At 37.1% G+C, this 14,686-nt stretch overlaps 1 protein-coding gene across 2 annotated transcripts in view; it reads left to right on the top strand.

Moving 5' to 3' along the window:
* LOC306763971 (EGF-like repeat and discoidin I-like domain-containing protein 3) overlaps positions 1 to 14,448 on the top strand; it is a 115,556-nt gene extending 101,108 nt beyond the window's left edge. For both annotated transcript variants that reach the window (XM_079250947.1, XM_079250948.1), the window contains exons 9-10: positions 4,228 to 4,383; positions 11,597 to 14,448. In XM_079250947.1, the coding sequence (XP_079107073.1) occupies positions 4,228 to 4,383; positions 11,597 to 11,746 (306 nt within the window). In that variant the 3' untranslated portion in view covers positions 11,747 to 14,448. The remainder of the gene's footprint in view (positions 1 to 4,227; positions 4,384 to 11,596) is intronic.
* Positions 14,449 to 14,686: the final 238 nt, after the last annotated feature.

The raw sequence follows: 14,686 nt of genomic DNA, 5'->3' as shown, positions 1-14,686 counted from the left end.
ACCAACTAAGTTAATAAACATGAGTTTTAATCTCAGCCAATTTGGTAAATAAGTAAAGCTTGCTTTATACTTCTTTGTGAAATGTAGGTCATGTATATTTAATAGCTTGAAGTACACATTGCCAAAAATGTAAATACATATCGCAGCTACACTGACACATTGACTGTGAGTGGGCTACTTGGTATGCAGTGTGAACACTACATGTTGATTTGTGTGATTAAATATGTATAGTTTGTTTTTTGTTTTTTTTTTTATAAAGGATGTGCTTCTATTGTTTAAAATCTAAAAGTTGTATCCACTGTGCACCACAGAGTGATGGTAAAAAGTGTGTGGACAAAGTTATTAGACATCCAGACCATAAGTCAACCAGTTCTAGTCCTGTTTGGTGTTTTCTTCATATTTAGCCTTATTTACTATCCTTATGCTTTTTACATATATGTAATTCTTTATGTAAAATATAAATCTAGCTGTAAGGGCAAAGCTATACTTGGCTAGATGCACGCCTAGTTCAGTGAGGGTTTTGTCAATGATTTTTGTTGTTGCAATATTTCCATATATATATATATATATATATATATATATATGGAAATATTGCAACAACAAAAATCTCGGATGTGGAATGACTGCATTGATATAGAAGTGCATGTTCCCAATGGTGATATAGGCTATGGATTATATACTAGTTCAGTTATGAGGCTACAGTTTGACCATGTTATATTATTTCTTCCCTCTTTTTCTTTTGCACAGTCCTGATTTTGGGATACAATGGTTTCCCATGGAAGGAAAAAAGAAAAATTAAATTTCATCTAAGCTTTTTAAGCTCAAGCCATTGGTTCATCTTATGGAATGGGCTTAGCCAGCTTACCTCTGTGAGCACTGACACATTTTATTTTTAACTCGGAGAGGTCTCATGACACAAACAGGCTTTTCTTTACTACAGAAGTGCTATAGTCAGTCAGCCATCTGTCTGGAAAGTGTCTATCTACAGCTTCATCCCTCATTATGTTCGTCATTTTAGATGTTTTTTTTTTTATATATTTATGGAGATAGTAGGTGTGCAGCAATATATATTAGTGTATGTGTGACATGAACTGTACATAGGCGGTTCAAAGAACAGGCAGACATAATGCCTAATGACAGATTTAATGCAAATGGGATCCTGTCATGCAAGATCCTGACAGCTGACTCCTGTGTGCTATCTGGAAACATATAAGTTCCACATTCAGGATGCTTGACACAGAGAATGAAGTTCATCATTGACTGAATTATTTTGCAGGTTTAACTTCCTCTGAGTAACACGCTTAGTGAAGGTACAAGTATTTAATTATCAGTTTTTTGTTTTTTTAAGCGGTGCCTCTCTTGTGAGAAGCATTCATGAGACCGTGCTGGTTTTAGAATGACGACTGCAGTAAGACAATGTCAGGAGCATAATGTTAAGCATTCCAGTGTATGATTAAGTAAATGAAACTGCTGTAGGTTTATCCAAACTGCCTGTGGTGAGACGAGGACAGGAATATGGTGTTTTCATCCTCCCGCTATGGCTTTAAGCTTTAATGATTGCCGCCCTGTTGTGGAGTTGATGGACCGTAGCCCTTTCCTCTTTATATCTCAGCCAGTTGTATGCATGCATGTCTGAATTCAACACTGTGAGCTATGAGAATGTACCAAAAAGTATGCATAATACAGACACACACACACAGATACACACATTCCCCTCAGAATATGAAGATTAAATGAATCTTCATCATGTGTAAGATCAGCACAGCTGGTCGGAGAACGTTAGCGGCTTGCTATGCATCCACAGTGTTCATTAAGAAGAAAACTGTGCCTCATTCGGCTTCTTATAAAGCCACCTTTTGCTGCTTAATGTCTTTATCCTCCATCGGCAAAGCCACTTCAAATAGCAACATGAAATTTGCACACCAGCTCTGGTATTAATGAGCAGCAAAAAAATATTTGTCAGGCGCTGGAGCCCAATGTCGCCCCTTTCGCACTCCCATTAAAGAGAAGTGAAAACACATAATTGACCCCATCCCTCTTTTTTGATGCATTGTCTTGTTTTAGGTGAGATTATGAACCTGGTTTCGAGATTAATTAATCCAATTTAGTAATCCCAAACACAGCTTGGAAAATCCTAAAATTGCTTCATGTCTCATTTCTTTGGAACATCGATGCCATAAGCCTTCAACGATTGCCACAAAGACTTTACAGACTCCTTGTTTGTCTGAGGAAAAAGCTTGTGAAGGAGCGAATGGGGTTGAAAGTCTGATGGAAGAAAGTAAAAAAGAAAGAAAGTGGGGGCTTGAAGAGAGACCTTGGTTTAACAAGCTTATCTCACTCCTTAATTCAGTTTGGGCCATCAAAGTGCTGAGAGCCGGCGTCGCTAGGGGCAGTCGTGTTTTTTGACCGCTACCTGTGACAGCAATTACAGGTTTCGCTTCAAGCATGCCTTTGTTTTGGTAGCAGACTTGACTCCTTGGGTTGAGCGAGATTACCTCAATGCTCCACCACTGGAGCATAATCAAAGCCTCCCTATGTGAGATGTCAAGGCCTTCTGAATCAGCCAAGCAGCACCTGACACCATTTCTTCCTCACCCCTTTATTCAAGGGGATTGTGGTGACATTATTATCATTATAGCGGAGCTGTTGTTTAAATGTATTCATATGCATCAGAGGGAAAAACTCCCCACTGCTGCTGCAGCTGAAACAGAAATGAATAGTGTGTTATGGCACAAATGGAAGCATATGCAGAATTTATTTGATGGCACCACTTCATGAATAGTAAATTTACAACAAACAAAGAGCATATGTACCGTTGAGGATCTAAATAATTCCATATTTGTAATCATTATGATTAAAATAAGTCAGCATAGAAAAAACATTTTTTCTCTTACCTCCATTAATTTCATATCTCACAAATGGAGAGCTTGGTTTTAATTCAGGCAGGTGCCTTTTAGAGGTTGAAAAGTTCTGTAGCTTTTCATTCCCTCTTATATACACAGCAGGATGCAGGGATTAAGAGAGGCCCTATAATATCAAGGGAGAAAAGCTTGAGCTTCAAATAGGTGGGAAAGAAGCTGTGAAGTATTGTGGAAACCTTTTGAAAGACGAATCCTTTTCAGTAATCTCATATTCACGTCGCAGCGCTGAGAAAGAAATCGTTGTTTCAGGGTTTGGAACATGTTGGGGCAATGCGCTAAGCTGCGTCGCAGTGTTGTGCCACGCGTCAAAGAACTGAGTCACACATAGCACATGCATTACAATTTTTGCTTATTTGTTTAATCTACAAGAGACCCGCCTTGTTTTGTTTTGTCAGAGCAGTGTGACATAGTTTACGTTGGGCCAATTAGTATGATGTATGGTTGTGTCAGTATGGTGTAGAGCGTATTCAGCAAAGTAAATAAATCTGTGCGCTTCGGTCTCTCTCATGCTCTCCATGTGCCTTTGAATTTTCCCTCGGCCTGTGTCACAGCCAAATGTCAAGTCGAGCCTGTTTTTCATCCCGTGTTGATGGCAGGTTGGTGCCACGCTGATGTGTGATAAGTAAGATAGTTTTACAGTGACATTTGGCTGTTAATATCACCGGCAGTGCTATTAATTATTTACCATTTATTTATCTTCTGACATTTATTTTTTCACAAAACAAAGAGCTTCTTCAAAGAAGTGGATCATATCTCAAATTTCATACCTTTTAAACAAAAAAAAAAGTCTATATTATGACAGTTTTCCATTTCTGCAGTAAGTCAGACTATCATGTATTTTGGAGTTGAAGCTAATGAATGCTTTAAAAAAAAGATCAAACAAGGAGAAGAATACATATATGAACACCAAAATGTCAATAAATATGAATGTTTCTATGTTTAGTACCTAAGCCCCTTGCACGGTAAACTGTTTGCAAGAAATGAGACGCCATTAAAAGATGGAGCAGAGTGGGTCTCAGAAGCTGCTGCACCGTGCAATTTCTGTTTTGCTGAGGCGAGGATGTGGAATTAGCCTTGTTGTTCAATATTCTGTGAATAATTGAAAGTGACTTGACTTGCATCCAGTGTCTTTATTTGGTAAATTTCCTGATGCCTTTGAAAAAGAAGGGGAAAAAAGAGATGCTGACTTTGTTATGTAAAGTGAGCATATGTAACGCATTTTAATTTAGTAATTTTCAAGTGCAATGAAATTAATCTTTGCAAACCCCCCCCCCCCCCCTTCCTCTCCGGATTTCTCTCCTCTTAGGTGGACTTGCTTGTACCAACCAAAGTTACAGGTCTCATCACCCAGGGAGCTAAAGACTTCGGCCATGTCCAGTTTGTTGGCTCATACAAAGTTGCTTACAGTAACGACGGAGAGCGGTGGGAAGTGTATCAAGATGAAAAACAAGGGAAGGACAAGGTACGTTGCTTTTATGCTCCATGTTGACTTTGATCAAACAAAACTCTTGTATCTGCTTGTAAATTGCTTGACTGGGCAAGCTATTTAGAAACACATTTAAAAGCCATATTAAAAAAATAGCCGGATCATGTGTATATTTGGAGAACTGTAGTTATGAAATATATATCACAAATACACAGACGATGGAATCTGGATTGATGTCATCTGCAGAATAAAGCATAGGCAGCAAACCTGAAGCAGACAAACATATGAAAACTGCAAACATCAAAATGACAGGTATTAACTGTGAAGATGTCCATTTTGAAAGCAGCCTGCTTCTTCTTACTACTTCCCCAAAGCATCTTCTTATCTGTGTGTTGGACGGAGCCTGTCTGGTCTGTCCCATTGCCTTTGCTTGGTTTGGGATCAGATAAGACTCCTGCTGTCAACCTGGCTTGGCCAGTGCTATGCAGAAAACCTTGTTTACTGCTCTTCACCAGAGTTCACATGTCCATTGCAATCGCCCACGACAACAGAGACAGTGCAGAGCTGCTGCAGCTTCTCTGCTGATATCAGGAGAGCTGCAGGCACAGGGTTGCAGCTAATGCTGGAGCCTCTTGTCTTTCAGATACTGGTGGCATGAGACGTTGCTTGCTTTTCTCACTTGGTGTGTTATTGAAAGATAAGCTCTACCACATCTTCGTGTAATGCTGATTTGTTGACTACAGAAATCAAAAAGCAAAAGGCACACATATCTGTACATGCACATACATATTTCAGCTGCTTTAATCTGCAACATTATTCATGCATATTTCAACATAACACACCGAACGCATTTGTAGACTCATTAAAATCTCGCATTACTAATTATGTTTGGATTAAGTTTTTATTAAACGAATTAAATGTGTAAATACCTGCGTTTATATGAAAATGCATCAACCTATGGTGATGCAGAAGGAATGTTTTTATGTATGAGCGTCTCTTTTTTTCTTTTTGTTTCACACCCTCTTATATGAGCTTAAAAACTGAAGGTGACAAAAGTAATTTGTGAGAAGGAAAGTTAAAGCTCCTCACAAATTCATTTATAAGTGTTTTGTTGTCGGTTTGGAATAAAAATTCAATGTAACAGTTTTGGTGGATTTGTAAGTATCTTATTTTCCTTCATATTTAATACTCCAGTTCATGCTCTGCAGTCTCTGCACATAAAAGCTTCAGATGTGATTTTCAAGCTTTGCTATAAAATCTGCTCTAGAAATGTGCAGTGAGGTTGTGCAAGACGTTTTACTGCTATTTTAAGATGTAGCTTCCTAAAAGAAGGACTTTAATTTTGGTTAATTTTATATAACAGATCCAAAGCAGCATTTTAATGAGACACAGAACTCCCATCAGTGTATGCACTTCAGCTTGCTGTGGATATACTGCTGAAAGTGATGCCCAGAAATATTGTTCCACATCTGAAGTTCAAATTTGTGGCTAGATAAGTTTATGACTCCTGTGGGGATTTCTGTCAAGGGGCCAGTGCACAGTCAGTGGGAGTCTTACACTTCTGATTTCAACACAGAATAACAGTTGCCTTCCACACATCTGGAAAAGCGTCGTCTAACATAGCAGGATAGGAAAGCACTGGTGACATGTCAGCAAACTGTTATACATAGATTGTTTTTTTTAATCACAAACACATTTTCCCATATTTTTCCACTGCTGTATAGGATCCTTTTTTATAACCGTATACAATCTATTCGGTTTTGTTCTTTTTATCTTGTATAATTGAGAGCAGGGCCTTTTGATAATCTGAGTAAGTGTGCTGTCTTTTATAGGCCAGGCGTGTTTAGAAAGGCTTCCGAGAGCCAAGTGGCTGTTTAGATGTATGATACTTCAAGGTGTTTTCCTCCTTCAGTCGGCTGAAGCAGCCATTAATGCTAGAGGACACATTGGGCTGTTCGACTCCCGAGGCTCCTCCTGCCACACAACATCGCTTGACTTGGCAGGGATATATTGTCAATGTGTGTGTGCGTCTGCGTGCACATCTGAGTGTCTGGCTGGAGCACATTGGTAGAGGCTTGTAAGTATTCTTCTCAGCTTCTCCCTCCAGCTCCTGTGTGGCACAGGCTGCAGGCAGTTAGATCTAGATTGAGAGAGGAGGCTCTGTCAGAATACAGATGTTGTCAAAGCAGGGCGCAACAGTGCACACACACAACAATATCCCTCTGCAAAATCTATAGGGCTTCGTTTGCCTTCTCTGCCGAAACAAAGTAACAATGTAGTCCAATCCTGAAACATCCCATAATTCCCGCAATCAGCTATCTACTTAGCTTTCACACCTGGGTTGCTGCCATGTCGACCGGTCCTGCAGCAGTATTCTTGTGTGGGTGTCAATATTTACACAGCTCTGTTGATGGGGTCAATCAAACACAAAAGTAATTGATTTATTTTTAATGGTGTTTCACAAGTTGCATGAGGTTAATGAACCGTTAGCGCCTCCAGTACCCTCCAGGTCAGAGAGTTACTGTGGGTCAGATAGGTGATAATAGCATCACTGTAAGAATATTTAGTTTTGATCTTACAATAGAATATGAGCTGTGAGTCCCAGTGCTGCTCTGGATTATCAGAGCACTGAACAAGGCGACATGTTAGAAGAGGCTTAATTGTGTGCTCACAGTCTGAGTGAGTGGAAGCCACTTCTCTAACCTGGCAGGCCACACTTCACATATCAGTCAAGACATAGCTGAGTTTTCCTGACTACCAGGAAGGCAACAGGAGTGAGATCGGAGCAAGATGACCCCGTGACCTGTCCGGCTTTTTAAATAATGGAGAGTGGGTTGTACTGCGCTGTAGCTCCAGGAGCACGCAGTACAACCCATGGAAATGTGTACTTCTGACTCTACCAGGCACAGAAATCGATACTTCAGAGCCGAGCTGCAGCTTCCGATTTAGTCAGAAGACACACAGTACAGAAAACATGAAGTTGATGTGACACATCTGTTTGTTTAGATGTTATATTGTATTCTGTCTTGCTCAGTGACTTCCTTTTGTATGTACAGACCCTGGATTTTAACCACAAGTTGTTGTTTATCCACTCTAGCGGTAAAATCAGCCTCTATTATAATGGCAATCGCAGTTCACTTTTATTCTACATAACCAAATATTAAACAGATAAGAAATGCATGTAAAAAATATGTTTTAACCAGTCTTAGTATTTTAAATAAAGCATATCTTTATTATCATCTTATAAAATCCATTACTGATGACTCTAGTTTAAACACATTTCTGAATGCATTTGGTAGTAATGTAATTTGTTTTCAGGGATTGGGTTTTTCAGTTGATTCTCTCACAATGGCTTGTTAATTATCAGTTTTAGCATTCAGTGGTGCAGTTCAATTACTAATGGTAAGGTCCATCTTCTCTCTTCTTTTGTTTCTCTCCATTGCTTATGTTCACTTCTCATTTTGACTCATTTTGTTTTTTTATCCAAATAAATCTAAAACTAACCAGGCAGGAGGGGATGTAAACTGTCCCTAGCATGATGCATTTTTACATTCTGCTGAGCATTTTACAGTCATCACTGATTAGATTCCAGTTTCTGACCTGAAACTAATAGTGCTGATAGTTATTAGTGTGTTCATGTGTCTATTCTGACAGGTAAAGTAACTTATGATGGTGTGTATATGTGTGTGTTCATAATGGGCATATTTATTTATGAACTGTAGGTGTTTATGATTGGCATACTTTTATAATTATATATTTTTTATGAAAAATTGTACTTAAGGTGTGCTTCTTTGCACAATATAATGCTGCATCACTCGCTTATGTAAACACACTTTGTGCTTTGTAAGTAATGATCTTGACCACATGCTTAGGTTGGCATTAATAATAAAAATGCCAAGTCAATTAACAATGCACATTCAAAATCTTTTCACAAACTGTGGGTTGTTTGTCAATATGTTGTGACTGATTCTGTAATTACATTGTAATACCTTTTAAATTAATTTTAACCAAATATCATGTGTCCTTTTTATTATGAGTCTTTGTACATCCAGTCCCAGACTTTCCGGGCTTTTTTGAAGACATGGCTTGTGACACTGTGCACTTCCCCAGACAGTCTAGGAAAGGTCCTTGTCATATTTTGATCAGCTTCAGGTTTTATGGCCGTCAGGTCCTGTCTTTTATATTGTGTTACTGTCTGCCCTGGTTGTCACATTACAGTCAGAGTTAGTGCAGTTGGGATACACTAAAGACCGAGTAAAGTAGGTGTTTTGTGGTCCTTGATGTGTTTATTCTGTGAAACAAGACAGTGGGCACATTTGTTGTGTTACGAATTTTATTTTATTTTATTTTATTTTATTTTATTTTATTTTATTTTATTTTATTTTATTTTATTTTATTTTGGAGTTGTTTTAAATATAAGAAGTGCAACTTTTACTAGACATGATGATTAATAAAAGACTGAATCTCTAAATAAGACACTGTAGCTCCTGGGATAATGGAAGTTGTTTTACAGGCGAGTGTCTAAAATAAATGAACCAGATCCTGTTCAGTCCACAGAAATGAAGTTAGGGCTCCATCATATGGGCCGACTAGCTGCATGTTTCTATACTGGTACCAATTCTGGGCAGTTGTACTGGTAAAGCTTCAAATTGGTATCCACAAAGGTCCTCAAAGAATCAACTGAAATAACACGTTTGGTAAAAAGAACCAGTTTGTATTATATTGCAGTTGTTTTTATATATTCCTTATTTATACAAGTGAAATAAAACACAGATATATATGATGGAGACAAACACATCAGGCGATGTAGAGGAGTTCAAAGTGCTTCATAAAGATCCCATATTGACACATTATTATCACATAAACTCAGATAGCTTTCTGAACTGTACTGTACTTATTTTCCTGGTTACTCTCAGATAGTATGTTTGTTCTACTTAAGGGAGTACTTTCATTTACTTAGTAATTGAAAAGAAAACCATTCCTATAATTCATGAAAATACATTGTTTGTAGAATCACCACATAAGACAATTTTTTATTTTCTTGCACTCGGATGTTCTAAATGTATCAGAGCATATTGTGAAAATAAGATAAAAGGTGGAAGAACTGACAGAGAGCAGAATGTCATGTGATGATGAGTTGTGTACTTGTCTGGAGATACAAACTCTCTGACAGCAGGCTGAGCTCTGGGCCACAGTACTGATAAGACAGACAGAATAGAGTGGGTTTCACAGCGGGAGGATGATGATGAAAAAGGATGTAGGTTGAAAAGGTGACCTGCATGTGTTTGCAACAGACATGTTAAATAAGTAGACTAATGAAAGTGTACACCTGTCACATCGTTTCTTTAAGGGAGAACATTACAAAAGCCCTAAAAACCATAAAAATGATAGAAATAAACCTGCTGTATTAAGAATCCCATAAAACAGCCATATTAATAGAAACTCCCACATTACTTCTAAGAGAATACATTGTCAAATTGCATGTGCCCTCCTGCCAGGCGATAACCAAATGGTCCATGAAGTGTCTGACAGCTTACAGCCATATTTTACACTAGATTTCTCTAAGAAATACAGTTATCTTACAAAAAAACCATACAGTTAAGACTTTTTATTAATAACAACAAAAATAATAATAATAATAATAATAATAATAAATTATAATAATGATAATTGACTTCCATCAAGCCCACCATGATGTAAAATGTTTTAGGTGTTCCTTCATGCTGAATTGTCTTAATTTTTATATCTGTTTTAAAAAATTGAAGTTAAACAGGTTTGTATAAATTTAATAAGGACGTGTTCTGATTTGCTTCAAACACACACTCACTACTCACTTATTATTTCCATCCTACTGTTGAGTTAGATGTTGCAAATACTTTTACACTGATTCTAATCTACATAAATTCTCTTTTATCTGTGAGATGGAAACTTCAGGGTAGGATTGTATGAATTTAGTCAATCACATGTATTGACTAAATCATCAGATTTGTTTTTTGTTTTTGTTTTTTTACCTAAATGCTTAGAATAGAAAATGGACACTATAGAGTCTGTGAATGTTTACCCCAGTAACACAAACTCTAAGCTACTGCACGGCCAAATTCCTCACGCTTCTATGAATATTGAAACAGAATTAGCTCCAAATGAAGTCAAAAAATGTAAATCCCAGTTTTCAGCACCTGTTTGGATTTAGCCTGCTGATTTTCTATTCCACACAACACTGAATCCCATTACATCCCAATTACACAGGCATAATGATAGCTGTTTAATTGAAATGATCTGATCCTTCAGCGATGCACTGCCTGAACATGCATTTATTTCTAATATACTTGATTCGGCTGCATTCGAGCACACACCAAAGCTTTTTTAATAATCTGCAATGGAGCATATAATCCAGTGTGATGATTCCGCTTGTATGGATGTACTGGTTGGTCAGTCCAGAATCCATTTTAGGAAACTGCTTTCATCTAAATAATCCCATATCTATTTAACTGATATGAATGTTGTGTGTACACTGAAAACTCTTTCATCAGCTTTATAATCTTGTAAAATGTGTAACTGTGCTCATATGAGACACATTAGTAGCGGCACAGCATGTCCTTTTGGTTTTGTGTCATTTTGCTTTCTTCCTCTTTTTTGTTTGTTTGTCTATGGCAACGTATGGCATCCACCATAGCCTGTATTTTATCATAATTTTTTTAAATGTTTGAAAAATAAGACATAATTAAAAGAACACAATACCATCTCACGTGTACATTATTAACACAATGCAGTTAGCAGGAGAAAAGGCACTTGATGTTTTTCACTGATTGTAAAGGCGGTGCTTCCAGCTGTGCTACTTTAACAACGTGCCATTTTCCTCAGGAGGAAAGCTGTTGATGTGTTCATGTGTGATATTAAAAAAAGAGAAGAAAATTACCAAGAATAGGACCGACTTTAGTGAGTGTTCTCAAACAGGCAGTGTTTGAATGGAGCCTCTTTCTGGCTCCATTCGCATGTTCAAGGTAACAGAGAAATTTTGAGAGAAAATCGAGAATATTCTGCGTTTGTCCTCCAAGAAGAAAGCCACCAGATTTATTTTGTTTCATTTTTTAGAAGAATATTATTGCTGAAATATTTTAAATCCTGTCAATATTGCTGTTGTGTTATCAGGATAGGATATTAGGAAGGCGGGTATCTGTCATCAGTTCTCGGGTTTTGTTGAGAGTTATTCATTGAAAAACTCACATTTACATGCTACCTTTCTTTTCAGGTGTTCCAGGGTAACTTTGACAATGAAACGCACCGAAAGAATGTGATAGATCCTCCCATCTACGCTCGGCTCATTCGGATCCTTCCCTGGTCGTGGTACGGCAGGATCACTCTGCGTGTAGAAATTCTGGGATGCACAGAGGAAGAGTAATGCCCTTCCCTCCATCTTTACGGCCATTATCCGTTATCCCATGGCATACTGGAGTGCATCATGCAGTACTTCAGAAATAAACTGTTCAACCTGTAAAAAAAAAATGGAAAAGAAAAAAGAAGAAAAAAAATCAATTTCCAATGGATTTTTCAAAAATATGTGTTAACTTTCTGTGGGTTATTGTTTGTTCTTTTCTACGATGATTTAAAACCTGCCTGTGTTCTATTTTCAGTTTCCTATTTTAAATGTGATCTTTATTTTATTTTTTTTTTTTTATTCTCAAGGTTTGCCATCCTGTTTGAAATGAACTTCTATAATGTCTGTGGTTGGGGTGGAGTTGGAAAGGGGGTCTCACTGTGGTTTTAACTTGTTGCCATGAAAAGTATTGTACAGTGACACTTTTTAACAAAGATGTGAAATCTGTCTGTTGTGCTTCATCGGACATAATTAACCAAGTTCATGTCAAAGCTAAACTGTCTAAACGTACCATGTGAGGATGACATTTTATCACATTTTGAAATATGTTTTGAATTTTATTACTGCGCCTCCTCAAGCGATGCTTTCTACCTTATGGGACACTTGACATTGCTACATCAAGCAACACACTATTAATGCTCTTGTATTATATGTAAAAGACTAAGAAATTGCATGGTATGTGAATTATTAATGTATATTAAGACAAATCATTTAAAATTTCCAGCCCTGAGAACAAATGGCTTTGATTTAGAGACCTATTTTTATGTGCATTTTTAAGTACTTCTGAAACATAACAACATACTGCAAAAGCTTGCTATAAATGATTGATATGTGAGACAATGAGCAAGGACTGCAGTCTAAACTGGGCTGCAGCAACCAGGCTGTATGTAGTTGAATTGTTTTATTGCTCTCACAGTGAATTTCCATTTTTATTTTGCAAATATTTGAACATAGCAGGACTTTTTCTAAATGATGATTGTTTGTGCTAGTTCATTATTATATTTGTTTAGATTATTTTCTTTTTCCCCGTCTCAGCTTTCATATACATAGAGTTTGTGTTGAATGTCCTCGTGTTGTCTTGAAGTTCCAAGTTGAATCAAATAAAAAGCTCAGGATAGATGTCATTCATATTAACCCACAATGTAAAACGTTTGGCCACCTAGTATACGAAACGTTCATTCACAGTAACTGTCAGATGAGCGAGGCAACTATTCAGATCGCCATTACTTTAAATCGGAACATTTTTCCTTTTATCCATTTGACACTATAAATGCTAAATTCAAATAATTACCTGTTCTTAGAAATAGAGCAAATATTTAATATGTGTGTAATTAATTCAAATCTACAATAATAATGAGCTATGACAACAAGACGAGTTTTAAATGAATTTTTATTCAAGGCTTTTCAGAGTCTGTAAACATTGTGGATTAAAATAGTGAAGTAATTAAAGGTAAAGAGCTTGTGGGTATTTTCACATGGCTGTATGGATGTGCAGATACTCTTGCAGGATGCAGAAAAATGTTTAAGGAAAACAAAAGTTACTATGGTCTGTTATTCTAATTAAAACACAGCACATGTACAATAAGGCACGAAAGGCACCTCATCCACATTTTCCCTCGTATTTTGTTTAAAACTAAGCCAGGTCTCAGTCTCTTAACAAAACAAATCATTTCATATGTTCTGAGGACAATTTCCTTGCTCTGATGTTGCAGGCTTGGAGAAAAGATGAGACATTTACACGTAAAAAAAAAAAAAAAGAAAAAAGAAATAACTCTCATAATGTAAAATTTCATCCTTTTCCAACTGTTTTGGTTTCTTGACAAGACTGAAGAGTCTCTGCCATTTACTTCAGTCTATATTTAATGATAACAAATACAAATTGGCATCAGACGTTTTTTTATGCACAAGCCTGCTCCAAATTGATGAGTAGCACAATAAAACTTGATATTATTGTTATTTGCAGCTTTTTTTTTAAATTATTTCCATAACAACTCTAAACACAAAACACACATTTGGATCAACTGGAGAGCCGACAATGGACATCTGGTTTTGGGAATGTGATACATAACATGTAGTATACTTGTATATATGGTATACTAACATTCTTCAATGGCGCTGGAATGTCTTAATATCTGTAAGTTCCACTGAAAGCCTTTGCTGTAGATTACCATTATATGACAATTGTTCTTAGTGTGAATCAATGACTGTCACTCGGTAGGTTCATGGGCACAGAATAAGCATAAAAAGAATATGTCTCACTGATGTTTTGTCTTTTTAGATTTTGATTCTTTGATGCTTTATTGCCAAATAGCTGTATGCTGACCAGCAGCATCTGCTCTGATGGAGCTTTGTAGTTTGCTGCCTGTGAGCATGGATCACAGAACAGGCTTGCCACAAAGCCCTGAGGAAGTTTGCATGATGTATGAGTATGAACAGTATGTGTACTGTACAGTTTGTACAGCATAACCAAGATGTCCACGGGCACATTGCAGTCTTGCATATCATAAAGATCAAACAACCTTCATTTGAATTGATTATTAGTGGTCACCTCATTTTATTGATCGAAAAAGGGGAGCTAAGTAGAAAGCCATGCTGTCTTCATGTTTGTGTCAACTGGTCAAATATCATTTCTCACTCCTCCATCCAAGTGTCGAGCGTCATTTGCAAAACACACAGCGTAATACTGATTATGTTCAAGCTTGCAGAGGAGGTTGAATAACTGTACAGTCAAAAATAATGTTGCTTCAAAAAAAACCTCTCAGTTTGACAAATAAAAATATCCGTGAAAATGGTGTGTGTGTTTTTTCTTTATCTTTTGAAATGCTTGACAGCTTGTTCAGATATTTTATTGTTATGACTCTTATCTCCTTCGTCTCTCATCATCCTGTTTGTTGGTATTAAGCACTTAAACTATCTGAGACATCAGGTGGAGATACCAAGTTAGTTGCATCAGCAGGTGGATTC

The sequence above is a fragment of the Telmatherina bonti genome (assembly GCF_933228915.1).
Source record: "Telmatherina bonti genome assembly, chromosome: 13".
Lineage (NCBI taxonomy): Eukaryota > Metazoa > Chordata > Actinopteri > Atheriniformes > Telmatherinidae > Telmatherina > Telmatherina bonti.
This window is presented reverse-complemented; position numbering and strand designations above follow the sequence as displayed.